Source organism: Peromyscus eremicus, chromosome 17 (genome assembly GCF_949786415.1).
Source record: "Peromyscus eremicus chromosome 17, PerEre_H2_v1, whole genome shotgun sequence".
Lineage (NCBI taxonomy): Eukaryota > Metazoa > Chordata > Mammalia > Rodentia > Cricetidae > Peromyscus > Peromyscus eremicus.
The window spans coordinates 27,842,120-27,869,642 of record NC_081433.1 but is presented as its reverse complement, the minus strand read 5'-3'; the positions used below and the strand labels follow the sequence as shown (position 1 = coordinate 27,869,642).

General features: G+C 43.0%; 1 protein-coding gene across 2 annotated transcripts; it reads right to left on the bottom strand.

Moving 5' to 3' along the window:
• Positions 1 to 227: 227 nt before the first annotated feature.
• Positions 228 to 27,523, bottom strand: Trmt9b (tRNA methyltransferase 9B (putative)). Of its 2 annotated transcripts, none has more exons than XM_059244769.1 (4): positions 27,346 to 27,523; positions 14,911 to 15,065; positions 6,980 to 7,153; positions 228 to 1,467 (listed from the first exon to the last, which is right to left on the bottom strand). In XM_059244769.1, exons 2-4 carry the CDS (start codon positions 15,062 to 15,064, stop codon positions 458 to 460), a joined length of 1,338 nt encoding a protein of 445 aa, XP_059100752.1. In that variant the 5' UTR covers position 15,065; positions 27,346 to 27,523; the 3' UTR covers positions 228 to 457. The 2 variants fall into 2 exon arrangements, with proteins under 2 accessions (XP_059100752.1, XP_059100751.1); XM_059244768.1 differs by having other exon boundaries at positions 7,044 to 7,153.

Genomic DNA, 27,523 nt, shown 5'->3' with positions numbered 1-27,523 from the left:
GCAGCTGAACAGGCGGCATCCTTGTTACCTTCCACACAGAGCTAAGTAACGACCTGAGAACCAGCATAGTTTATATATATATAAACTGCTTCTAAAAGATATTTAACAGCAGAATATTTAAAAACCAAGAGATAATACTGACACTCAACTTACACTTATTATAATATTTTCATCTCCGGGAGCAATAAAATCAAGCCTGTACTGAAGTACATTTTCTATTGCTTCCGCAGATCCTTTTATTGACATTTCAGTAGACATATCCTGTGGCGGATGCAGCAAGCTCCAGGTTCTGTGCTTACTCAACTACTCAGAGGATCAAGTCAAAGTGTCCAAGGACCATCTCGTACCTGGATTTGAAAACAATGAAACAGGATGCTGATTCAGGTGCCCACGTCCACCCCAGTGGACAGATAACGGGCCACCTCTGAAGCCCCTGACCCAAGTGGTGTAGTTATTCCTAGCTCTCCCTTTTCTCTGCGATGATGCACCAGTTACCATGATCATTGCCAGCACTCAGAACCTGCAGCTCGGACACACTCTCCTGCAGTAGTCCCGACAGCTCACCTTCCCGGAACACATGGTAATAGCGCATGAAGGCCCTGGAATCCGGAGCATCCTGCTGCTCCTCCGCGTAGCTTGGGCCTTCTGGTTTGGAATCTGTAGAGTCAAATGCAGAAACTCTCCTTAATATTTTTCTGGCAGAAGGATCAATGACGTTGTCTGCAGCCACACTGTCTCTGGTGTCAGCGATGTCCAGAAAGTCGCCGCCCTCCTTCCTCCTGCCCTCTCCTCCCCGGTGTCCACTGAAGTGCTCTGAAGTGCCCGGTGCTTCCAGCCAGCCCAAGTGTCTTTGAAAAGATGTGTCTCCAAACACCTCGTCTAAGTTTGGTTCTTTTGTTGAAAACGTCTCCTGGGGATGTAAGTCTAAGCTGGGGTGTCTGGGAGGCTGACGGGACACAGTGCTATCGGCCCAGCCCTCCGTGATTTTCATGGGTCTGGCTCTTTGAGTTTGCTTTCTCAGGGTTGATTCATCCAAAGACCTGGAGAAAAACCAGGAGCGGAAAGATTTTCCAAAATTGTTATACAATCCATTCGCTTCCTCGCCTTCCTTCGAAACATCTTCACAGCAGGTTCTTGCCATCGCAGGCCCGTCGTCCATGCTGTGGGACCGCTTGGAATCGCACCTGCCCTGAAAACACACTGCGCAGCCGCAGGCGGAGCCAGGACCCTGGTGGCCTTGGCTCGTGGGATGTCCACACGGATGCCCCCAGGACTGGTGGGATTCTGAGAGCCGCCGGGAGCAGAGAGCATGGTTCCACGGCACCAGCACGTCCTGCTTCTCGAAGTGTCTGTTCTTCTGTTCCATCGCCCAAACGTAAATCATCAGTTGGCCTCCAGGAGCTAAGACCCTGGCCATTTCCTTTATTGCTCTAATTCGTCTTTGTCTTGTAGAAAAATGATGTATGACTGAAAAAGGAAAACAGAACAGAAGAACACTTAGAGCTCACTGTGCATGCATCATAGGCATAAACACATACGTAGTGATGTGTTTCCACAGAACAATGACGAAATTCTGACCTAGAGCGAGCCTTATCTCGATAAACTGGAGAAACAACAAGGGTCTGTATACTGAGTGGTTTCGTGTGTCAACTTGACACAAGCTAGAAGTCATCAGAGGAAGGAGCCTCCTTGAGATCCAGCTGTAAGGCATTTCCTCATTTAGTGATCAATGGGGGAGGGCCCAGCCCATGGTGGGTGGTGCCATCCCTGGGCTGCTGGTCCTGGGTTCTAGAAGGTGGGCTGAGCAAGCCAGGGGAAGCAAGCCAGTAAGAAGTACCCCTCCATGGCCTCTACATCAGCTCCTGCCTCTGAGATCCTGCCCTGTTTGAGTTCCTGTCCTGACTTCCGTCAGTGATGAACAGCAATGCTAAAGTGTAAGCCAAATAAACCCGTTCCTCCCCAACTTGCTTTTGGTCATGGTGTTTCGTCACAGCAATAGAAACCCTAACTAAGACAGTCTGGCTTTCAGAGAGACACAGTTTTTGGCTTGGGCAAATTCTACAGATTTTAAGTTTCTTCAATTCCAATAAGAAACCTAGAGAGATATAATGTGCAAGCTCTCTTCAGCTCCAAAGCCTGTGGAATTTGATAACTGGACAAACATGTGTAACTGATGTGAATTACTGAAATATGAAAGGGACATTAAGTGAGGCAGTGTTCTCTGGTGGAGTCTAAGAGAGAATTCATTGTTTTACTGAATAACTGATATTTCCATAGAAACAAAGGATGAGCAGCATGAATCATTGGTATTAGTAATATTAATAAAACAAATACAATATAGTAAAAGATTAAATATTATTTTTTTAGCTAGATAACACAAAGAGAAGCCAGCTAAACATAAGTTCAAATGCTCACTCATCATTTCTTAAAGGTAATACAATAATTGTGTATGCTTAAAAAATCAATTTATTAAGTTATAGTTTTACTTTTAATCCCTGTAATGTCAAAGGGAGATTCGAACATTTTCTAAATAGAATCCATCAGGGAGGAGACTGGTTCCAAGCAAAGCTGAGAGACTCCAGCTCTGATGTGGGCAGCCCTGGCAGGGAGCAACTGAAAATGTCCTCTGATGCTCACACCATTTAGGTGTTAGTGATGATTTTAAACTAGTGATCTCTGAGGTTTACTTGCCACAGAGATGCATTGACTATCTACAGGGAAAGTCTGCTATAGATATAAAAGCTTTCAGAGGGAGATCACTCAACAATACAATTTGTATTATTTTCTATTATTATTGTTGTTACTATTTGTGTGTGTGTGAGTGTGTGTGTGTGTGTGTGTGTGTGTGTGTGTGTGGTTGGGTGTTTTGCCTTCCTGGGTGTACATACGCCACATTTGTGCAGTGGCCAGGAGGGGGCGTTGGATCCCTTGGAACTGGAGTAACGAACCGTTGTGAGCTGCTATGCTGTGTTCCCTGAGACCACAGAACACAGCTTCTCGGACAGTGACCACTCACTGCATTGATCTTGTAAAGCCCTAAGAGGGGCAGGGGAAACATTAAAACAGGACTGTTTTCATGCAATAAAGATCTCTTTGTAATAGACTAATAGGTCTCCAATGTTCCAGGATTCTACCAGGTTTCAAAGGGTGCTGCGTTCTATACGAAACAAAGTTTTCAGTCATTTATTGATAAATACAGAATAATTTATTTTTAATTATAATCTGATGCAGAAAAGTGACTCTTAATGTTTTAAATTTATATTTAACAGGTACTGGGTAACAGCTTTTAAAACAAATGTTTTAAAATTTTTTATTTGTGCATATGTATCTGCGAGCAAATGCCATGTGTATCCCTATGGAGACTAAAAAGGGTGTTAGATCCTCTGGTGCTGGAGTAGGCAGTTGTGACCTGCCCAGCCTGGGTTCTGGGAACTGAACCTGGGTCCTCTGCAAGAGTAGCAAGTGCTCTAAACAGCTGAGCCATCTCTCCAGCCCTAAGCCAAATGTTTTGGAGGAAAAAGAGGCTTAAGCAGGAAAATTTTCTTCACACATGCCAAACGTGCTATATATACACACACATACATGTTCTGTCAGGAAGCCCTGTGAATGTCACTATAGGAAGATCTGTCTGAAATGTCACTGCTGAGAAACTATGCCGAAATTTTAAAAATTAAAAGAATATTTTTGCTTGTGAGTCATAACCAGAGCTTAAAGGCAAAAATAGTATTCCGTATACGCACTCCATATATACACTCCGTATATGTACTTAGAGCAGTTTTCCTGTGGAGAGGCTAAAAAATAACTTGAATCCCAACTTTTGGATGACAGAACCAAATGGTGACAGCGGATTTCCGTTAACAGCCTGTCACGTCTTATGTTTTATGACTTCCTGTTCTTTAAGTGTGCCAGTGCGTAGGTCTCACTAGGCGCCCGGAGCTGATGGGTTTAGCAGAATGCAGGTTTTAAAACCCTAGTATCGCTGACATTTGGAGCCAGATCATTCCTGTTGTGGGGGAGCCACCCACTAGGTGACAAGAGCACACGTCCACCTGTCCCCTGTGAGTCCCCCAAAATGTCACCAGACGTCATTCAGTGTCCCTTGGAGGGTGGGGGCTGGGAGCGATAGAGCGCTACTTCAGAGCCACTGGTACAAAGTGGGTAGTTGATTTATACCAGTTTATGTTGCTAGATTCTTATGGACTGTAGAACTGCTCTAAAGGCAGGGAGTGGTCCCCCTCCCCCGAGTCTGCCAGGGAAGCGTAATGGGTGTATATCCAAGTACGACAGTTGTCTCTCTGTTATTAAGAGACTCTAAAAAGTAAGATGATAAGGGGGGAAAAAGATATGTCCTTGTGTCATAGCAAGCAAGAAATGCCAAAATATGCAATTCAAAATAGGGAATAAGTATATATGAATGTAAGAGTCTTGAAATTTCTCAGAATGTTATTCTAAATGTGAAATGTGACTGAAAAGTGACCTCATCACGTTACCTCATAGCTGCAGTTCCTAAAAGCATGTTTGTTTTTTCCATTTAAAGGGGCATTTTTGTTTGGCTTATTTATCAACACCTCTCTGTGTCCTCCAGGTTGACCTCAAACTCATGATTCTCCCGCGTCAGCCTGCACAGGACTGGGATTATAGATATGTGACATCGTGTCCATTGAGGGAGCATTTTCAATGAAAGATAGTAACAGGGTGTGCTAGTACATTTCTGCTACTATAACAGGATGCCGAAGACTAGGTAAATTATAAACAACAGAAAGTGATTTGGCTCATGTTTCCAGGGGCTGGTCTTTCCCAAAACCAATGGGTCAGCATAAGTGAGGGCCTTCTGGCTTCATCCTAATATGGCTTAGGACACACATGACAAAGAGAACTGAGTGAGATGGAGAGGGGACATGAAGGGGGGGGGGGAATCCTGCTAAGCTCATTGTTATGCAGCTATTTCCTCTGAATTGAAAACTTCTTCCTGGAGGGAGAGGCAGACTATGAGCCCCTCGCTGAGGTTATACAGAGTAAGCCATTGCTGAGAAAGGGGAGACTCCAGATGTGGAGTTCCCTGCGCGGTGTGAAGCTTTTCATGAGGTAGCACCCGTGTTGAGTGCGCTTTTCAGTGGTAAGTTCCTTTGAGTCATCAGTGTGTCCATAAGTAATTCTTCTCCCATGCTCCTGTCTGAAACCTGACTAAGCGACTGTGGGATGCTTCTTTGGTCTGTACTAGAGTCCTTATCTGGGGTTCACCTCTCCTAGGAAAATGGTATGCACATCTCTCCCCAGCCCTCCGGTTTAGAGGGTTTTCTTGTGATAACTAACCCATTTCCACCATCAGCTTTCAGAGGTTCAGGAGTGCCACGGTAAGTTCTAAGGTAAGCTTTGGAAGGGCCACAGCCTCTAAGCTGAGTACAAAGAAGAGTTCAAGAAGAAACGCGGAGCATTTCTCAAAGGCGGAAAAGGTATCGGCACCCTCCCCTCCCCCACAGTAGCTGAGTGGTGCTGGGATAGGCACCTTGTGGACCCGAAAAACCAACGTGAGCAGAAAGAGAGCAAGATCTCCATCTCCTTCCAAACTCTATTTAATTTCCAGTTCTTTAGGAAGGTGACCAGATAAAAAGCTTTCCCCACTAAAGATTCAGAGCACAGCATGGTGCTGCTTTGGTCAAAAAGAATCCTTTGTTACATCTGTGTGACTTCAACCAAGGCTATGTCCACAAGGAAGTCACTTTGGGAAGTCACTAGGCTCAGATGTGGTCCTGTGTGATTGGATTAGTACTATCATAAGAGTCCAGCAAGCTTGATATTCAACCTCTACCTCTGGCTGGTTCTCTGATGTAAGAAATAAAAGTCTATTGTTTTAAAACACAGGAATCCAAAGTATTTTGTTATAGCAGCCTGCATAGACTAATGCTTACAACAAAGTGCACCTAATCGTTTCAAGAGCAGGAAGTAAGACAGCGTAGTCAGCTTCCATAAGATCACTTCGCTTTGGTAAAGTTTGTTCCATCAACAGGTTAATTTAAAAAAATGTGTTGAATCAAGTAATCTGCTTTGCAAAGTATTTTAGCACTATAAGGAACTTAGTAGAGAATGCCTTTGTTTTTGTTTTTGTTTTTTTGAGACAAGGTCTTATTATGTAGCCTTGGATGTCCTAGAACTCACTATGTACACCAGGCTGGCCTCAAACTCACAGAGCTCCACCTGCTTCTGTCTCCCAAATGCTGACAATAAACGTGTACAGCACCATGCCTGGTTAGAGAATTCCTTTAATACAGGTCTTCCTACACATTTGAGGATAACCAACACAGTGGACGTAAAGAGTACTGGGTAAAGTGAGCTCATATATGTGTGCATGTTTCAGGCACAGATTTTGTTGTTCTTGTTATTTTGTTTGCTCTGGTGCTGACTTTATTGGGATGATAGACTCATCATCAACAATGTCTAGAATTAGGAACACAAAGACACGATCAAACAATGCAGTCTGGGACAAGACAGTGCTTGTCTTTTCCAGGAACTTGAATAGCAGTGAGTGACACACCTGTCCAGGGGGTGTTCAATATATATTAGTTCTAGAATTTTCTGTTAACAAAGGACACTGTTGTGACCTGTTGTTTTCAGTAACATGACACCTGAAAAAAAAAATCTACTCTATTTCAGGAGAATCTGGCCTGATCTCAATATAGCGAAGCATATTTTCAATGAATAGGAGTCCTAACATTCTTCATGTACAGAGTAAAAAAAAAGGGAGGGGGACAAACCATCAAAAACAATACAATAATAGCCTGAAGGTCTAAAATTAAAACAACATATATGCCATAAATGTAGTCAAGAGTCAAATAAGCCATGCACTAGAATATATATATTTTAAAATTAGGTAAAATGCATTGCCTAGACCTCTACAAAGAATGGACATTGAGTCACATGATATGATTGGCCTGGCAGTAGTTTTTCATGGCAAAGTGTGATTGTGGCCTGGCTGCCTTACCTCCTATGGAGATGATAGCATCGAAGCCCTGGTCCCTAAAGGGGAGATTAAGGTTGTCACATACCATGACTTCACCCCCTCTATTCCGGGCAATCTCTACCAGAGGCCCACAGTAGTCACAGCCCACGGTATGTACTTGGCTATTCACTTTAAGATACTTCCCAGTTCCACAACCTGTAAAAGAAAAACCTGTGTTATATGCTGTCCTTGCTGGAAAAATGCAAGTTAATTTGTCCTATAACAACTAAAGAAACTTTATATTAAATGACCAAGACACAACACTTCAGTGAATACTTACATAATTTCATACAGAAGAGAGGAGACTGAGAGTATGGAAAAAAAGAAATAATATGTATGGAACATTTATTTATTTATTCATGTATTTTGATTTTTCGAGACAGAGTTTCTCTGTGTAGCTTTGGAGCCTGTCCTAGAACTTGTTCTGTAGACCAGGCTGGCCTTGAACTCACAGAGATCCAACTCCAGAGTGCTGCGATTAAAGGCTTGTGCCACCACCGCCCAGCTGGAATATTTATTGAGGCAGTGCCCATGGGGCACAACACATCAGCACAATCCAATCACATGAACTGGCCTGCCCCCGGGAAGCAGACGCTCCAACATCCAGAAACTGAGGCCGACAGTGGGCAGTCGCTACATTTACGTTGATGTACACTTTTCACTTAGTTTTGTGCACACTGCGTCAAAGGTCTGCTCCAGTGACTTTTACCAGTTTCTGACCATGTTAAACAAACTACTGCTAATGACTTTTCAACGTCTAAAAATCGCAAATGTGGTTTTAAACACACAAATGTGACTGAAAAAGAAAGTAGCATCTCTTCACACACTCTCAGGTTAATGCTAGGTACAGGGCATTTCTGTTAGGTCAGTCTATAGTGCTCACAAAGAGTTTAAAAAAACAGGCCATTTTGGACATTCCTTTCCTAGCAGCAGAGGCCCAAATACACAGTCCAAAGACTGAGGTCAATCAAATCTTATAGTATGATAGAGAATATCACGAATGACAGATTATCTTGGAAACAAAAAAACAAAACAAACAAACAAACAAAAAAAACCCACTTTCTATTATCTAGCACTTGCTACCAAGTTCTTTTTTGAGATTGGGTCTCACTGTATTGCCCAGACTGAATTTCTGGGTTCAAAGAGTTTTCCCATTTCAGTCTTCCAAAAAGTTGGCACGCTAGATGCACGCCACTGCATGATCTTCCGTCTCAAATATGTAATCCAGGTCCGTCCCAGAGGTGTTTGAAGAAACCAGGTGAGCTGTATTTTGTATCTACTGACATTTCTTACTTAGCGATTTTTCTGCAGCACAAAAATATCAATCAACATTCAGATGTAAAGTTTTGCTGCTTCGGAATATTAAGTCTGGGACAGTCTTTAATAACTCTTCCTTAGTACACTGTTTTCCAAACGACAAGACAAGAAAAATGAAGCGAAGGTTCCCTGGTGCCAGCTGTGATAGTGGAGGGGAAGTGAATAAAAAAATATGCTTTCCAGTGTTATTATTTCAATATAAATGGCTGCGATTAGATTCTCATTTTAGATCTCACAGCCGCCGCTCCTAACGCTTAGGAATAAAAGTAGCCGCTATTTGAAGACAGTCACAGGGAAAATAGAAATCACATTGCATTTCAAAGTTGAAGTCCTGTCTGTGTCAAAGATGACAGCCCCATTTTTAGAAATATCTTGAAAATTCGCTTCTCCCTTTATTGGCTTGCGAAATGCATTCAGAGTCAAGAAAGGGAAAATCTCTTCAAAGATTCCGTTAAGAACATTTATTGTCGCCGGGCGGTGGTGGCGCACGCCTTTAATCCCAGCACTCGGGAGGCAGAGCCAGGCAGATCTCTGTGAGTTCGAGGCCAGCCTGGGCTACCAAGTGAATTCCAGGAAAAGTGCAAAGCTACACAGAGAAACCCTGTCTCGAAAAACCAAAAAAAAAAAAAAAAAACCAAAAAAAAAAAAAAAAGAACATTTATTGTCGTAAATCACGTCAGATAGTGGGGGCTATTCAGAAAACCATTGGTGATGAAGAGGCTCAGGTCTTTTCTCTTAGTGACCAGTGCTCTGATACTCTCAACTCTTCCCATCTTCGTTTTGAACAGCATCACTTTGAACAGAACCTCCAAACACGAGGCAATTGCTCATTTCTAAGTGCACACCCCCTGAGATGCTGGTAAGGGGAGAATGTTCACATAATCAGGAAGTCAAGTCCATCACCAAACCAGGTCTCCCCAGGATCTCAGATGGAGCCTGAACATTCATGATAGCATGGCAAACTCCAGTCTGTAACAATTACGCTCCCTTGCAAAATCTCCTTAGTGATAACTGGGCCCAGGACTGAAGAGAGATACCAGAGGGTATCTGTATGCTCACATTCTTCTCACTTTTGTACTCTGTACCACAAAGTGTCTACAGAAGATAACAGAGCAAGGCTTCAATTCATCAAAATCTTTTAGGTCAAGATGGGTGAATGTTTTCTGAAAACAACAAAAATGATTATTTTTTCTAAAGTTTGTAGAAAAAATAACTTACTTTTTGTACTTGGAGTTGAACCCAGGGCCCCACATTCTCAGATCAGAAACAACTACATTTGAAAAATTAGTTCTTGCCAGGCGGTGGTGGCACACGCCTTTAATCCCAGCACTCGGGAGGCAAGAGGCAGGCGGATCTCTGTGAGTTCAAGGCCAGCCTGGTCTACAGAGTGAGATCCAGGAAAGGCACAAAGCTACACAGAGAAACCCTGTCTCGAAAAACAAAAAACCAAAAAAAAAAAAAAAAAAAAAAAAAAGAAAAAAAAAAGAAAAAAAATTAGTTCTTTGTTAATATCTCACCTAAAAGAGTTCTTTTTCTATGTTTTTCTTCTAAAAAAGACAAATAGCATGCACATTTTAAATTCATTTCTTGGGTGCAGGGTTGAGGAGATCTGTCATTGGCCAAGCATAGTGCTAGCCATATGGGGATAGTGTTCTTAACTTTTATTGAATCGAATGCAAGAAAGGCCATTAAAGAATTAATGCCAATGAAAGACAAGCATCGAAACTGGGAACCCTGACAGACAAAAGTCAGGAGGAGTCTTAATTGTTTAAGAATTTATTTGTGTTATTATGTTCACAAAAATACCATTTTCAGTGCTATTAGGGCAGGTATTTCTGGAATTATTTATGAGCAGAATCTTGCTGAAAAAGAATCCAGCTCTGATCTTTCTCTTACTTTATGAACAGATCTGAGTAACGACTTCAATCCACACACTGCCCTCATTGCTGCATGCAATTGACGTAAAATGGACCAGCCGATTCTGGGTAAGGTCTCTTGCCATGCTTCCTGGATATGTCCTAGTGTTTCTGCTGTTGAACCATTGAAACTCTGGTCGTTTATGCTATTCTCTGTATTTCCTTAATCTCTGTCCTTCAGGCTTTCTGCTTGTTATGGGAGTAGACACCTGTAATCTTAGCTGAGACAGGAGGATGGCCGCTTCAGACCATCTGGGCTATATAGTGAGATGTTCTTCCACCCCAAACCCTCTGCTGGATGTTATAAACATGATTTGATGGTGGTCTCTGCTGGATGTTCTAAACTGATTTGACGATGTTTTGCTATCTATCTGCCTTTTCTGTCTAGCAATTTGTTCTTGTACTTTTGCTTGCTCCAGACTTAATAAGCTCATCCATTTAAGCCATGAGTACAGCTATCATAGATCGTATCTCTGGACCATATAAAAGAAAGGATGCGAAGGCAGTTTTTCTCTGTCTTCTTCCATGCTGAGGCAAATGTGACCATTCTCTTTTTTCTTGTGGTGTGTGTGTGTGTGTGTGTGTGTGTGTGTATGTGTGTGTGTGTGCGTGTATGGGGAGGGGGGGGGAGAGAGAGAGAGAGAGAAGGGGGAAGGAGGGGGAGGGGAAAGGAGACATGCTTTCTATATCCCAGCAACCTGATTTTAATTTTTATTAGGATATATCATACAAAGTGATGGTTATCATTCAGATACACCATACACTTTGCCCATATTATCCTAACAATTACCTGCAGAATTAGCTATTCCCAGGAGGGAAAAACAACTGAAATAGAAGATGAGTCATGGCTTTCTAATTAAAAACTTCTATTTATATTTACAGAGCCCAGTGCACTCAATGATCTACAGAAAACAGCAGACTATGTATTAGAAAAAACAGACCACCCGAAAATTATAGCAATCTCAGTGCCTGTCTTGCTGATATGGCTTCTTTGGCATTCCTGTAAAAGCCTGATGCCTACAACCCCTAGCTGGGAGGCCTGGTTCTGGAGAAAGTGCCTATCTTTCAATTTTCTGCCTTATTACTAACAGCTCTTCCCTCTCCGACCAGCCTTCCCATTTATCAGCTAAATCCAGTACAGTGAAATAGAACTTTCCCAGTCAGAACAACATCGTTTCTTCTTTAATTCAATTTTACTTTAAAATATACCCTTCCTTTTCTAATCAAAGCATTGCTGTTTACTGATTTGTTTAAATACAAAAATCACATACAATTCAGATAATCCAAATGGGCAAACACGTATTTCCTATTGATATAGTGAGTGATTTGTACAGAGGGATTCAGAGACTGCCATTCATCCTATAATTTATGGCACCAAAAATACAGGGAAAAGATTGTCTGTTAATGTGGTACCCTTAGCCTGGATACTATGCAGCTTTTAATTTTGGGCAACATATTCATATAGGTGAATATGCAGTATATTGAAAGTGACAAAGGATTGATGTATGATTGTATACTCTACAACCATCTGTGGAATCAAGAAGGGGAAATCCAGCCATACACATACCCAGAGGCAAAAGGTTCTTATAGTCAAACAAAATAGTTCAAGATTGCAGAGTAAGCTGGCAGGAAGGGTCTCCTCTAGTGTGGATGGTGCCCAGAGACTGGATATGCTGGAATAGTTTCTTTCACTGGGTGTTCTTGGAACTGAACCCAAGTATGTAGATTACTTCCCAAGTATTTTTAAAGCACACCTTAATTCTCCAACTTCATGCAATCATTTGTTCATAGCCTTTCGCCATTTGTCTTTGGGCCTGCTGGTAGTTTTCTTCTTTTTTATCTTTTGGGTTTATTTCTCTTGTCGAGTTGAACCTGGGCATCACTTAACCAACACCTCACCATTTGCTTCATCTTCCCAGCCTCTCCCTGCTCCAACCCCTGGTAATCACTTCTCCACACTCTGTTTCTATGAAGTCAACGTTTTTAGGTCTCACATCTAATTGAGATCATGTAGCCTCTGTCTTTCTTTGTCTGGCTTATTTCATTCAGCAGAACATATTCTGTGTTCACAGATGTCGCAAATGATAGGATTTGAGGCTTTTATACTAAATTTGAAAAATGTTCGGTAGAGTAAGAATTTTTTTTTCTTTTGTATTCTGGCTGTGGACAGGGTCACAGTGAGAGTCACATTAGCATATTCCTTTAGCATCCCAACAATTTGTTTTTGAATTGTCACTAGCACACATTCACTGTACGTGTGGTTTTCTATTATAAGTAGTGCAGATTTATTACTTAGTTTGCTTTTTGATCTTCAGACTTTATATAGTCACCTAGATTTTCATGTTAAAATTTTTTTAATTTTATGGGATCGAGGTTATTAATACAGTCTTTGTGCATTACTGACGGATTCCGTATTTGCTGATCATCTATCTGCTAAACTTTATTCACAGCCCTAAAATCGGCCTTTACACCATTTGCATGGTCATCCAGGCATGTACACTATCAGGCAACAAAAAAGTCTGAGTTGTTGCCGTTCTCACATTGTTGTCAGTGAAGAAAACCAAAGTGGAGTCATTGGTTCTAGACACTTAAAATGAGTTGCCAGGCCCTGCTGAACCATTCATATATCAGGCTTATGACAGGCGAACTTTTGAACCGAGCTCTCTGGTACCCACCCAGGTTCATGTGGACCTCATGATCTGGTGCCAAGTGCAATTTTCTGGGAGGAATCCTACCAGCTTTCTAAACATCTGTGAAACCACACCTTCCTCTCTCCCACTAAACTGCCCAGAGACAGACTGTGGCTAATTCCTTTCTTGTAAACTCTTACTGCATCAGCCGCAATTCCTGGCCAACAGAGGTATAATTGGCGGCCTCCTCACAGATTTAGTTACACCAATGATACTTTTGTAAGACCTAAGAGCACACCCTCACAGCTACCACAATTTGGTGTCTCCCACACTGCTATTCCAATAAAGCCCAAATAAATAAATTCTTCTCTGCTCTTGACTAGCTAGTTTCTATGTGACTTTCTCACAGTTTAGTTCATACCTAAGTGTTTGCACTCTGTGTGTGTTTTGGCTTTTTTAAAACGCACCCCTCCTCCCTGAAGCATTCTGTGTTCACTGATAGTTCACAGATAGCTACCGTGTCTGTGGGCAGAATACGTGATACAATGCATTGTTCAAGCATGAGTATAATGCATTAACTGAGAGTTTGATGTTAACGAACCAGAAATACACAGTGAACAAGACATCCTTAAACAGAAATACAAAGAAACAGGGTAAACTGACAAAAATGTGTGCTCAATATGTATCTGAACCTTTATAGATGTTTTCTCAGGACAGTGAGTTGGTGTTTATCAATCCAGTGTTTACCATACATTTAGAACACACTACAAATCATGACAATCAATTCATTTCTTTTATAGCTTTTTTCTTTTAAAGCATGGACAAAAGAAGTCTGAAGACATAGAGAGGCCTTTTGTCTCAGGACTACTTTAAAAACAATTTCACTCTCCTTCAATAATTTCATTTTCTTACACTTAAACCTTTGCTTCATTTTTGAATTTATTTTTGGGTAAGATGTAATAACAGCACCATCTTATTATACAGCTATCTCAAGCCTCCTGAGTGAATCACTCCTTTCCTCCCGACCCGTATCAAAGTCTTGTACTTTGCATGGACAGTGGACATTAGGAGCCCTGAACTCACTTCATCCTCTGAAACCAGATACCTTTCCCCCTTTTGTGGTACTGGGATTTGAACCCAGGGCTCTAAATATGGAGAGCATGCGTGCTACCCCTCAACCACATCCCTAAGCCCAAGGCATCGTATTTATTTTTAAAAACTGACACGCTAGAGATCCTTTTTTTTTCAGACTCCTGATTTCAGCATGGTACAAACCTCTTCCCAGACTCTAAACTGCTTATTCCCTCTGTCAAACTCTGCACACACAGCAGTTTCTCCCATCAGTATTAAGGGAGATGTCAACGTAGAATGAGTAATTAGAGACTTATGATTCTTCTGGGCACAGCAAACTTGTGATTCCTGGAGAGGAGAGTTAGTGGGAAGTAGAGATCCAACCACACCTTCAATCTTAGTCTTTAAGTTGTGGTTTACCACCTCTCAATTCAGAAAGATGCTGAGCTGAAGCCTTCCAGATACATCAGTGTTTATGGAAGTGCTACCCAATTAAAGATATGCCCTAACAATTCAATGCCTACAAAATAAGAGGAGGGACCCATCAGAATAAAGAAAGGGTATAAGACTTCATTCATGATCTCATGAGTCTGACTCTTTCATAGACGTAGATGGAATGTCTCAAGATGAGCCAAGTATACAAAACACATCTTACAAATGCGGAAGTCTCTACATTGGAAACCACTAATGTCACATCATTTCCATCCTTATTTATTCCATCCATGATGGTTGATTTTAATGGAGGATGTGCATGAAAGATAGAATGGAAGCTTTCTCTGAATATAGGTTGGGAGCTATTTCCTGCTAGATGACTTTGATGCTAAGAACTTCTGCTATAAAGTGAATATTCTAGAGACTAGCATGCTGCTAATACAACGTTGCATTTCTTGTTAGAACGAAACTGAGATGTGAATGAAAAGGATAGGTACAACTGGATATGCAGCAGACTAATCATGGAAAAAACAAAAGTCTGGGTTACCAATGTCAGCAATGAGGCTGCCTGGCTTCTGCTCCTGCAGGAATTGGCGGACTCGTGGCCAAGCTTTGTTCTGCAGGTCACTGAAGTAGGGGGCTGTGCTCTCATACACATCATGCACGTGCTGCTTCTCCAGCTGGGCAGCTTCAGGATCCATCCTAGGGAAAGCAGGCCAACACAAGGCAGGCAGGTAAGAGAATGAACCAGACATAGATAAAGGGGGGGCGGGGCATAGACTTCCTGATATTGGAAACTACAACTGCAAAAGTTATGCTGGTCCTTGTACTTTCTTATAGCTGCCATGAAACCTTCACCAGAGCCTCAGTATCATCACTATCACATTAATAAGTGCATAGTGTTCATCTACCCACTTTCAGAAACCAATGGTTTGGGGATAGGTTAATCATAGTAAGTTTCTGCACAGGATCAATTCTTCATTTTTGAAGCATGGCGCCCATTAGTACCAAATGGTTTCATTTCAATGAAATTCTATCTAATGCTAGGTAGATTTTTAAATTTTGTAACAGGAAGTTATCACTCTAAACAAGAAGCCATGTGAGGTTGGGGAGATGACTCACTTGGTAAAGTACTTAGATGGAGATGGTTGGATCCTTGGGGCTTGCTAGCCCAGCAGCCTGGCCTGATTGGCAAGGATAGCACCTGAGGATGACCTCTGGCCTAGAAACACACACACACACACACACACACACACACACACACACACACACACACACACACACAGTAGGGTGGGGACACTTCATGAATTCTACCCTTTTAATGTCCTTAGATTCCAATAATTTCTCTAGGTTCTTTGATTCTTCTTTTTGAGTAAATAGCTCTTGACCTGAGCTGTTTCAACAGCCTTCAAACAGATTGTCTGGCACTTCAATTTATTTATTTGTTTGTTTATTTTGGTATGATAAGCACTTTAATCTACTTAGTTGAAATTTTCATCCAATCATGTTGCTTCCCAGCTTGGGCACCTTCAAAGGTCTTTATAGTAGCCCATTTAAGCTCATCTGGCTCAGGAGACCTTGCAAGTGCCATCCCTGATCTGGCCTCTCTTAAAGTTAATTTCTCTCTCTCTCTTAATCTGTAATAACCAACAGGCCAAAGCCTCCCAGATGTCACACATTCCAGGTCAAACCAGAGCGGAGCAGATCCTGAACCTCTCCTAGCACAGGCATCCCCTCCTCCAAGAAGGATAAGGACCAGCGGAAAGGATGAGAAAAATACAAGAGCAGCAGCCAGATCCTTGCTACTGGGCACCTGCTCTTTTAATTTTACTGCGGTATGAAATTGAGGAATATCTAAGAGAAATGGGTAGGGGTTCAGAAAGTGGCTTTTATCAATCAATATGAAAATATTTCCAATAACTTTGAAGACCATTTGGCCCTGTGGGTGCCTCTTAGATTTCTTGTGTCTATTGTGTGCTCCACACAGGTCTGTAATGGTTGTTTGGACAGGCCTCCCTCACTACCTGGAGAGCAGAGGTTTGTCTCACTTCATGCTGAATCCTCAGCACTGGGGACACAGAAGGCCCTCACAACTGAGAAAAGTCCATAAAAGTAGCACTGGCTTTGGTGGGGGAGGAATTGTCACCCTGGGGAGTGTGGGGACCCAATATCTGTAGTCATGCACATAGCAGTGTGACTAGAGAACATATCACCCTTGAGTAAAGATAGTCTGGGCCCACTGCCACCTCTACATTGGGAAATAAGAAGTACTTGGGTATCTGCCATGTTACTTCTTTGTAGAAAGTAATGCCACTTTTGTATTTTAAAAGTACCTTGTGGGCTGGAGAGATGGCTCAGTGGTTAAGAGCACTGGCTGCTCTTCCAGAGGACCCAGGTTCAGTTCCCAGCACCCATAGGGCAGCTCACAACTGTCTGTGACTCCAGTGCCAGGAGACAGAATGTCCTCTTCTGGCCTCTGCAGGCTCACATGCTGTGCACAGACATACATGCAGACCAAATATAAACTCGCAACACAAACAAACAAATACATAATACATACATAATAAATAAATTCAAAGTACCCTGTAGGGTTAGGGAGATACCTCAGTGGGTCAATCCCTTACTGATCAAGTTTGAGGACCTGTGTTTGAATCCTAAGAAACCATGTGAAGCTACCATAGTAGCACGTGTCTGTTACCTGGAGCTCGTATGGAGAGAGGGGGGCGGTGAAGACAGGAGAATCCCTGGGCGTTTCATGGGCTGACCAACTAGCCTGAGCTACAGCATCAAGACAAACAAGGTAAAAGGCAAGAACTGATACCCAGGCTACCTTCCGACTGCCACATGTGTGCTGTGGCCCTTGTGAGTCTGCACTCTCACACCCATCCACGCACACGTATACAGAGATCTCTGGAGAGAATTTTGAATTATGTGAGTATTCTACTTCTCATATGCTCACCCACCAGTTTCAGTATGCACTACGGATTCTTCCTTGAAACAATGATCCCCCTAATCATCACCAAATGAAGCCCTTATCCTTCTGCAGTTATGAGGCAGTCTTAGTCTCTGGAGATCTGCACAGAGTCCTTAGGAAGATTCAAGCAAACTCTTGCCACAGGGTAAATCTAATGAAATTGTCCCCAAGTGGATCCAGCTTCTATATCACTGTCAATTGGGGTTGACAAAGTATTTATAATGGCTTTACCCTTCCATTGTAGGAAGCCTTGAATGAGTAGAGTTCTTAGTGAACGTGTATAATTTGACACGAGCAGTCCATGTCAAGGACCTAAGACCCAGAAGAAAATGGCCAAGCCTCCCCACTGCCCCCAAGCCTGGATGAGGCTCAGAGGGAAATGGCAAAGCCTTCCTTGAGTCCATGTGTGGATGTTGACAGTGTGTGCAGAAAATGTCCACCATAGTTTCCTCCTCATGGATATTTACAGCCTGAACACTGCTTCTCTACAAAGACTTCTACAGAGGTCAGCTAAACCTGCCTCCTCCACAAACGCTTGTTAACCTGTAGGCAATAACCCTGCCTCCATGTTCAACCCCATATAGTAAACACACCGAGCTTCCAGGATGCTGTGGTTTCTCCATCCAAGAGCCCAGGGCCACCTGACCCCAGCTATTTCTGTCTGTGTGTCTGTCCACATTTTGTCATTCCCTTACTACACAACTCAGGTCCATCTCTGTAGATATACAAGGACTCAGCTCTCCACACAGGAGGAACCTCAAAATAATTCATCATTTTTTCTGTTCATTCATTTCTTTGTTTACCTGTGCATGTGTATTATGTGTGGTGTGCGTGCTTGTGTATATGCATGTTTGTGTGTGTGAGCAGGTGGAGAAGCCAGAGGTTGACTCTGGGTGTCTTGTTTGATAACTCTCCATCTTATATTTTGAGGCACATTCTCTGCCTCAAAACCCAGAGCTTGCTGACCTGGCTAGTCTAGCTAGCCAGCTTGCTCTACAGATCCCTCATCTCAAGCTGGCTTATAAGCATACCCCCCCCCCCCACACACACACTAGCATTTACATGGGTGCCGAGGGCCTGAACTCCTATTCTTCTGCTTGCCTGTGCAGCATGGACTTTATCCACTGAGCCCTCTCCCCAGCCCCTGCTTACTTGTTTTTTAAGTCAAAATCTCCATCTCTGCAACTGGTCTGCTTGAATGGCATACCCCTTTTAGGGAATCAACCAGGCCATCTATGTTGGAGAACCTTAGGACAAATGACACTAACAAGTACAATAAAGCAGTTGAAGTGGCCAATGACACAGACTGGCTTTCTCCCAATGTGCATTTTTAAGATTGGCTTCAATTCCACCACAAGAACACGGCCCACAGAATCAACTAAGCAGGGCTCAGAGAATGAACCGACAATCAGGGACCCTGGTTGGGTCTGGCCTATGTATGGGTCCCCAGCATATACATTATGGCTATTAGGTTGCTGTTCTTGTGGGAGTGGGGGCTATTTTTGACTCTTTTGCCTGCACTTGGGACCCCTTTCCTCCTACTGGGTTGCCTTGTCCAGCCTGGATATGAGGGTTTGTGCCGAGTCTCATTGTAACTTGTTATGCCACGTTTGGTTGCTATCCCTGGGAGGCCTGCTCTTTTTTATTTTTAAAGGGAAATGGAGGAGGAGTGGAGGGAGGGAAACTGTGGTCAGGATGTAATGTATGAGAGAAGAATTTTTTTTAAAATGGTGAAAGATGAAATACCAAAGTTTAAAAAAAAAAAAGGTTCCAATTTAAGTGCAGATTGTCTAGTTCCAAATACCATCCCTTGGAGACCTTTTTTTGAGCTCTTTCCCAAATTGCCTGGCTTCTACCGAAAACAAGTAACCTTGGAGACTGCTGTCTTTAGATGAGTGAGCAGGGTGAATCCATTTTGTTTTTAATCGTATTGCACGCAGGGCTTAAATGCTGTAGAGTCAATTATTGATTGTGAATGTGACACTTTTGAAATTCTGTGCGTTTGAGTTTCCTGTATTAATTTCTATCAGAATTTTATGTACGCCGAATAAGCAAAATCCTCCTGGGTTTGGTAGCTGATTAACTAATAGGGGCCAGAGAGGCAAGCCAGCAGTGAATTCTAGGGGAAGCACAGAACGTGGAAATGTACTTAGCCAAGCTTCCTGTTTTGTGTGACACCAAATTCCAGACCTGCAAAATATTCCAGATCAAAAGGGTCAGTAGCCAAATCTCCATGTCTGTATCTTCCCATTGAAATGTAAAGGCTCACTAGCATGCTATGGGCTTCAGAAAAGAGTCCCAATTGGTTTGTGAAATCATCCATTTCTCAAAACCATCGGACCGATGCTATTTTTCCTTTGTTTCTCAGCTTCCAAGAGAATAATGTTCTGCACAAAGTATTTGGGAGAAATGTTAGGCCAGGGATTACCACTTCAGTCCCTGAAACAAAGCAAGTCTTTCCGGTGTAGCTAGAGTTTTCCTGGTCCTGCCTGGCCCACGGTCAGGACAAATCTCTCTCACTCACCAGTCCTGCAGCTGCTCAGACCCAACCAAGTAAACACACAGAGACTTATATTGCTTATAAACTGTATGGCCATGGCAGGATTCTTGCTAACTGTTCTTATATCTTAAATCAACCCATTTCTATTGATCTATAAGTTGCCCCATGGCTCGTGGCTTACCCATATCTAACATCTTCTCATGGCAGCGGCTGGCAGCATTTCTCTGACTCAGCCTTCCACTTCCCAGAATTCTCTTCTCTGCTTGTTCTGCCTATACTTCCTGCCTGGCTACTGGCCAATCAGCATTTTATTTATACAGAGTGATATCCACAGCATTCCGGAGTACCCCTGTTCACCCCTGTTATTTCAGTGACCCTTGTGACTGCAGGTTCTGTAGAAGAAAGCAGAATAGTGCTGCCATCACTGGTAATCTTCTCTGCTATGCTGACTGGAGCCAGGGTGAAACCTAGCCCAACAGAGAACAAGATCCTAGGTGGAGCTGGCTCAGCCTTGAGAACTGGAGCCAAAGGACCAGGAGAATCCCATGAGCACAGGTGGATTCTGGATTTTTGGAGTCCAGTTTGAACCGCGCACATGTAAATGAAACAAGAGAAAAACTGTTCTGCAAAATAAATGTAGCTGTAGGGTTTAAACAGCACGAGAGACTGTGGTGTTTCATAGGGAGGTAAAAGAGCAGGAAAAAGGGACAGCCTACTCTGTGACCTAGTTCTAGCTTCTCTGTGGGGTCTGGACTGTGGCCTCAGGGCCACTTTATGCCAAGACAACTGTCACTTCACAATATTGGCCCGCCCTGAAGTTCTTCTGTTTCCAACCTGGAATTTCAAGTGCATTCTAGTTAGCCTTAAGATATTCTTCCATCCAGCCCCATTGTGTTTCCTGCAATTCATCTTCCCTAAGACAGGCAAATTGCTTCTTTTTATGCAATCTGAAGGGAAACCAGAGTATTAAATTGCTCCTTTTTAAAAGATAGAACATTTAGAAATGATTGTGTTACACTTCAAGAAAGAAGTGCTCAGGGATACTAACAGCTAGTGTTAGTAGTTAAGCATCTATAAAACATCACCCCTGTAGAAAGTAACAAAATCAAACATGAGTAATAATGACAAAATAACAAATACGATGGCAAAACCAAGCAAAATTCAACGGATGAATTAACTTCACTGTGACAAGATAAATAATGCAACCAGCTGAAAAGGAATAAAAGTTGACTTTGGCTCACACTGCCATAGACACTTGGCCCGGTTACTGTGGGCTCATGAGTCGAGAACATCATGGCTGGGGACATATGGTTAAACAGAGCCATTCACCACATGGCAACCAGGAAGCCAAGGGAAAGAGGTCGAGGAAAGGGCTGGGATAAAGCATATGCTTCACAGGGACACCCCCACTGGCCCAACTTCTCCAACCAGGACCCACCTCCTAAGGTTTCCACCTCCCTCTTTTGCTATCGGGAGCACCCAAGCACGTGACTTTAGGGGCAGTCTAGACACAAATGATAGAAACATCAAGAGAAGTAGCTGACTCTGTGGGATGAAGGTGATGAAAGCCCAGAAGAGAGTCATAGATGTTTGATGCCGTTGTTATCTCTTCCCTTGACCACAAGCCCTGCCTGCCCTCCTCAGTGACCCATGTCCCAACCTTAGGTTTCAGAAGCTGTATAACCACAACACTGCTGATTGCTATTTTTAATACTTCCCACTTTCTCACAAGCCCTGTCACATGTGACTCTTTCCCTTTCTGATTCCAGAAAAGCTGGATCTGGCTTCCACCCATCAACCATGTCCTGCTTATGCTCCAGAGTTCCTTTCTGTGGGGAGCCACAAGAATATGATATAGGGAGTCCAGCTGTATATAATAAGCTATACCTTGACTGACCAAGGGTCCTTCCAATGGGAAGCCATTTATCACGGAATGTTCGGTGTTATTCAGCTTTAATATTCAGCTGCTCCTCGCTATGAATTTCTTGTGCTCATAATTCCCATAAAACGTGTATGTGTGAGCATCCTAATTGGGCCAGTACTTGGATAAGATCACATAGATAGGGCCTTCTGCCTCTGAGCTTCCTGCTCCCTTTTTAGCATTTGAATTGTGTATCTGCCTTTTGCAAATTGCTCCTTTAGCTAGGGCCAGCCCCAAACAAAGCACTGAAGGACTAGCAGGAACAGAATATCTGAGACCATCCCTTGCCTTCAGGCCTAGAGGTATTCCAGAGCAATTGACTGAGAACAAAGAAGGTTTTTGCATATCCAGGTGGAGGGAAAGGTGGAGCAGGATTCCTGGGAGATAGAGCCCTGTGGCCAGAGAGAATGGAGGAAGACAGAGATTCTGAAGAGAGTAAGGCAAATCTCTTGTAGAGTTTTCTGAGAGCCAGGAGTAAGGAGCTATGAAGGAGAGATGGAGGACGAAGGAACAGAGGATGAAGATGAGGTCAAAAGCATAAGGGCTTAGTTATTACTGGAACTATACAGAACAGAAAAGTAGGTACAGAGAGGATCTCAATGTCAGGACAGAACTGAAGCTAGGTAGATTGAGTTTTATCTTAGAGAAATAAAGTAAAAGGAGAAAAGGCATGGTATGTATAGATTCCTTTCCCTCAGAAAACCCCACGCTGGATGTAGTGTCTGCCCCAGGACTCTGGGAGGAATTTTCTCAGGGCTGGAACTTGGAAAAATTCTGTTACCTTTCCTGTTTTTGGTTTTGTTTTTAAAACTCTGAATATGTAAAAACATGTTTTCTAGGGGCTGGAGAGATGGATCAGTGGTTAAGAGCACTGGCTGCTCTTCCAGAGGACCTGGGTTCAATTCCCAGCACCCACATGGCATCTCACACCTATCTGTAACTCCAGTTCCAGGGGATTTGATACCCTCACACAGACATATATGCAGATAAAAAACCAATGAACATTTTATACATATATATGTGTGTGTATGTGTGTGTGTGTGTGTGTTTTGTAATTATAAAAGTATAGCAGGATAAGACTAAACAAGTGAGATCAGTATTTGTCAGGGTGTGGGGTAGAGAGAGAACTGGGAGGTAAGAAAAGTTCCCAAAGTGATGGAAATATTTCATGTCTTGATTGTGGTGACTTTATAGTTGTTTGCTATTGTTGGTTTTGTTGTTGTTTGGTGATTGTTTTTTTTGGTGTGTGTGTGTGCGTGCATGCATGTGTGCATGTGTGTGTGTGTATGTGTGTGTGTAAGAGAGGGGAGGGAGAGAAGGAAAGAGGGAAGAAGGGGGTACTCATGACAAGAAAGTAAGCAACTGTCAGGCAGACGCCTAGTTTAAGTGTCCTCTAGGCTGAAACACATGTGGAGAGCAAAGGTCCACGTGCTACTCGTTGGTGAGTCTGGAGAGAAGGGGAAGGAAGGGAGAGTCCATAAGAAGCTATGTGATGAAACTCAGAACTAATTCAGATTTTCTTCTAAATGCAATGGGAAGTGGTTTTGGCTTGGTGAGGTGGGAGGGTAATAAGACAGCATTGCCTACTCTGAAACATCATTCTAGGTATATCTAACTTTTTGTAGAGTAGCTACTGTTTCGGTATATCAAGACCTTCTGAGAACTCGAGTCTTGCACTGCTTGGGATGGACTTTTGATGTAGCTGTAGCTGCGCATGTGACCTACATCCCTGGACATAGTCCCTGGCCAGGGTGAGTGGGTGAGACAGGCTCAGATGGGTCCTTCTGCAGGCATCTCAGTGTGGCGCTAAATAGGAAGTGGCTTTGCCTGATGTCAGAGTTGGAAAGATGAAAAGGTCAAGCTGTTGGCTCCATCTTTCCTGCCATATGGAAAAGACCTGTCTCCAGTAGAGGGAATGAGGTCAGGGAAGGCAAGCAGAGATGACAGAGGAGAGGAGAGAGTCGGGGTAGCCAGAAGTCCAATTCTAATTTCTGAGTCTGTGTTCCTGTGGTCCTAGAAACTAACCTGAACCCTCCCAGGGACAAGTGGAAGCCTCCTCAATTTAAGCTTGTTGGGTTTCTGATCTTATCACCATCAGCCATCCTTAATCCATCGACTTCCGACACCAATGCTTTTGAGTTTTTGCTTTCTTTCATTTGCAGCCTTTATTCCTCAGAGCATGAAAGAGAGGAGAAGAAATACTGGGAAATTAATAGAGCAGGTGCCTGGCTGGGGACCAGCCACAAGGACATTAGCAATTCCTGCTCCTAGCAGCAGGGTCCTCATTAAGAAATCACAAGTGTTTGGATTATCTCTTCTGCGGGTGTGATTAAACACTTCACCTTCTCCAGCCAGGCAGAGCCATGTGACTGTCTGTGGGTGTCAATCAAGATCAGAAAAGATGAGGATTACTTCTGAGCAGAAAATCTTCAAGCAGCATGTGATTTGCTGGATCTCTTTCCCATGTCTTTGCAAGGAAAATTTCATTAATTTTGCACATACGAAGGGATCTTCACGGAAGAGCCCATGATGTTTTTGGACAAAGAGTCATAAACATGCGGAGAAATGCAAAGACCAATGAAACAATGGACCAGGGGAGTCATGTCCAGGGCTGTTATAGAGAGATATGTGTGGGGATGGGAGGGTGCTTGTGGAAGGTAAGGGTTCCTTCAAAATCTTTTGTTTATGAGTCAGGCGGTGGTGACACACGACTTTAATCCTAGCACTTGGGAGGCAGAGCCAGGCGTATCTCTGTGAGTTCAAGGCCAGCTTGGGCTACAGAGTGAGTTCCAGGACAGGCACCAAAGCTACACAGAGAAACTCTGTCTCAAACAAAACAAAACAAAACAAAACAAAACTTTGTTTACACAGATTTGTTAGAGCACCAGCCATGTGTCTGTGGTGACAAGGCTACTGTCCAGCCTTGGTTGGCAGAGGACATCCCTTCCAGAACAACTTTGTGTCTTGCTGCATGTAGGAAAATACAGCCAAATGGGCCTTTCTGAAGTTACAGTGACTTCAGTGTGAAATAGACAACATATCAATTTGACTTGCTTTGAGATGGTAAAATCCTAAGTCCTTCAGTCTCAACCCCCCCCCTCTCTCTGTGTGTGCTCTGTGTGTGTGTGTGTGTGTGTGTGTGTGTGTGTGTGTGTGTGTGTGTTGGTCATGAGGATAGAAATCAGGGTCTCACTTATACTAGGCACTGTCATCCAATCTCACTCCTACTCACTTGTACCCTACCACTGACCTACACAGCACATCCTAAAACATATTTAATAAGGAAATGAATAATGAAACTTGACAATTAAGTGATATTTCTTTTTAATTTTTGAATTTTAGAACAGTCTATCTAGGCATGGATGACAGGCAACAGCCTGCACATAATAAAAGAACCAATCTTAGTTAGGGTTTCTATTGCTGTGAAGAGACACCATGACCACAGCAATTCTTGTAAAGGAAAACATTTAATTCAGGCTGGCTTATAGTTTCAGAGGTTTAATCCATTATCATCATGGCAGCAAGCATGGCCATGTGCAGGCAGACATGGTGCTGGAGAAGGAGCTGAGAGTTCTGCATCTGGATTGGCAGGCAGGAGGAAGAGAATGCCACACTGGACGTGGCTTGAGCATCTGAGACCTCAAAGCCCACCCCCTAGTGACACATTTCCTCCAACAAGGCCATACCTCCTAATAGTGTCACTCCCGATGAGCCTATGGGGGCCATTTTTATTCAAACCACCACAGTACCTAATCCATTAAGTCTTGATATATGTAGCCATGGAGAAAACTACGCAGTCAATTAAGATAATGGGCATACTCCTCACTCTAAAGCTCCCTTGCGTCCCTCTGCGGGTCAGTGCTCCCATCTGTCCCCACCGTGGGTAATTTTTGGAATGTCAAACTTCTGGGCTGAGAAAAAGAGCCAACAACAGCCACAATTTCAAAGGCAAACTCTGGGTATATGATGTGACCATAAAGAAAACAAAAGGGAAGGTTTGTTTTCTTTTACCTAGGTATAACACTTCCTGAAGGTCATTGGGTAAAAGTACTCAGAAGAGCTGAAAATGCTCCCAGGGACATGGTCTCCCTGCTGGGTCATCAAGGTGGCTGACACTGCCCTTGACCCACAGAGGTCTAAGAAACTCTGGGAAGGCTTAGTTTATCCCCAAGAACACTTCTTTCTCCAATCACGCTTGGCATTTATGACAACCCTGGCTTGCTGGCTAAAATTTATCATTTTCCCTCCATGAATTACAAGAAAAAAAATTACAAGAAAAAAAAAAGCAGAGTGGAACCTCTATTCTTGCCAAGGTTGGACCAGTTTTCCTATAGTATCTCTCAGTATGGCCACACTTGGACCAAGCTCCAGCCTGTGAAGCTTCAGCAGACACACTCATGTCCTGTCCAGACCATAGCAGATGTAGGAGCCACATCATGGAGGGTTTTGACAGTGAGTGAGGAATGTAAGCTCTATCCCAGAGGCAAAAGACACCCTTGAAGGATTCTTAACTTCCAACTGTATATGTATCCAACTTGAGTATGAACTTAGAATGTGGGCACTGGGACAGGAGATATATGTGATGCACATACATGATAAATATATAAAACATACATAATACATACACCAACCACATTGCCTCAGACAGTGCTGAACACAGAGCATCACTGAATCATTACGGAGCAAATGAATAAATGGCTGTTTCTTTGATTCTGCTAACCAGACAGCAATACTTTTTCCTCTAAGCAAGGAGGCCTGGGGTTGGAGCTGTAAATACTGTGCCTGAGGCCCAGAAAGCCCTCGGAAGAGAGCAGAATGGAGACTCAGGTCCCCTGATGCTGTCTTTGTGTGTACTATTCCTTGTCCATTGAGATACAGCCTATGCATATAACTGCCACGGATCTTCAACTAGCAATAAACACAAATATTATAAATCCCACAGAAGACACAGTATCTAATAAAAAGGCAGCAGCAAATTCTGCTTTAAATTTCCAAGATATTGGAAATATCCAGCTGTAATTCTGGAGTAAAAACACAAGGTGATCAGAACAATGGCAAGACTTACTTAGAATAGGTAGCCTTTACTGCACTTTCAAATGCATGCTATTTCAAACAAACTCTACATATTACTTACAAAACCTATCATTTGAAAATATGTTTATATCAGGCCAGGCAATGGTGGCACCCACCTTTAAATGCAGCACTTGGGAAAACAGAAGCAGGTAGATCTGTGAGTTCAAGGCCAGCCTGGTCTACAGAGCCAGTTCCAGGACAGCCAAGGCTCCACAGAGAAACCCTATCTTGAAAAACCAATGTGTGTGTGTGTGTGTGTGTGTGTGTGTGTGTGTGTGTGTGTGTGTGTCTATCTTAGAAAAGCACAACCAAATACCAAATATGTTTGTATTGTTTTTATTCACTCAGTACACTATTTTCAAATGTTCCTCCTCCCCCTACTCAAATCTGCTTTCCAGCATATCATCGTGCACTTGAAACTACAAGAAACGGCACTAATTAGGTTTAATGCATATGCACACGACCGAAACCTCTCACAGTATTTGAATTACAGCAAGTGCACAGAGCTACTAACCTGAATCATCTTGTGATCACAGAGGATTACTTCTTGTCTTGGTAAATCACGGCAGTTTCCTTCCTCAGAGAGGGACACGAGTCTCTCAGTAGGGAAGATACATGAAGGGCGCCGGAGTGACGTCAGTGAGCACCATCCTTTGCCCTTCACAGGATCCACCAGTCAGTGTGAGTCTCTG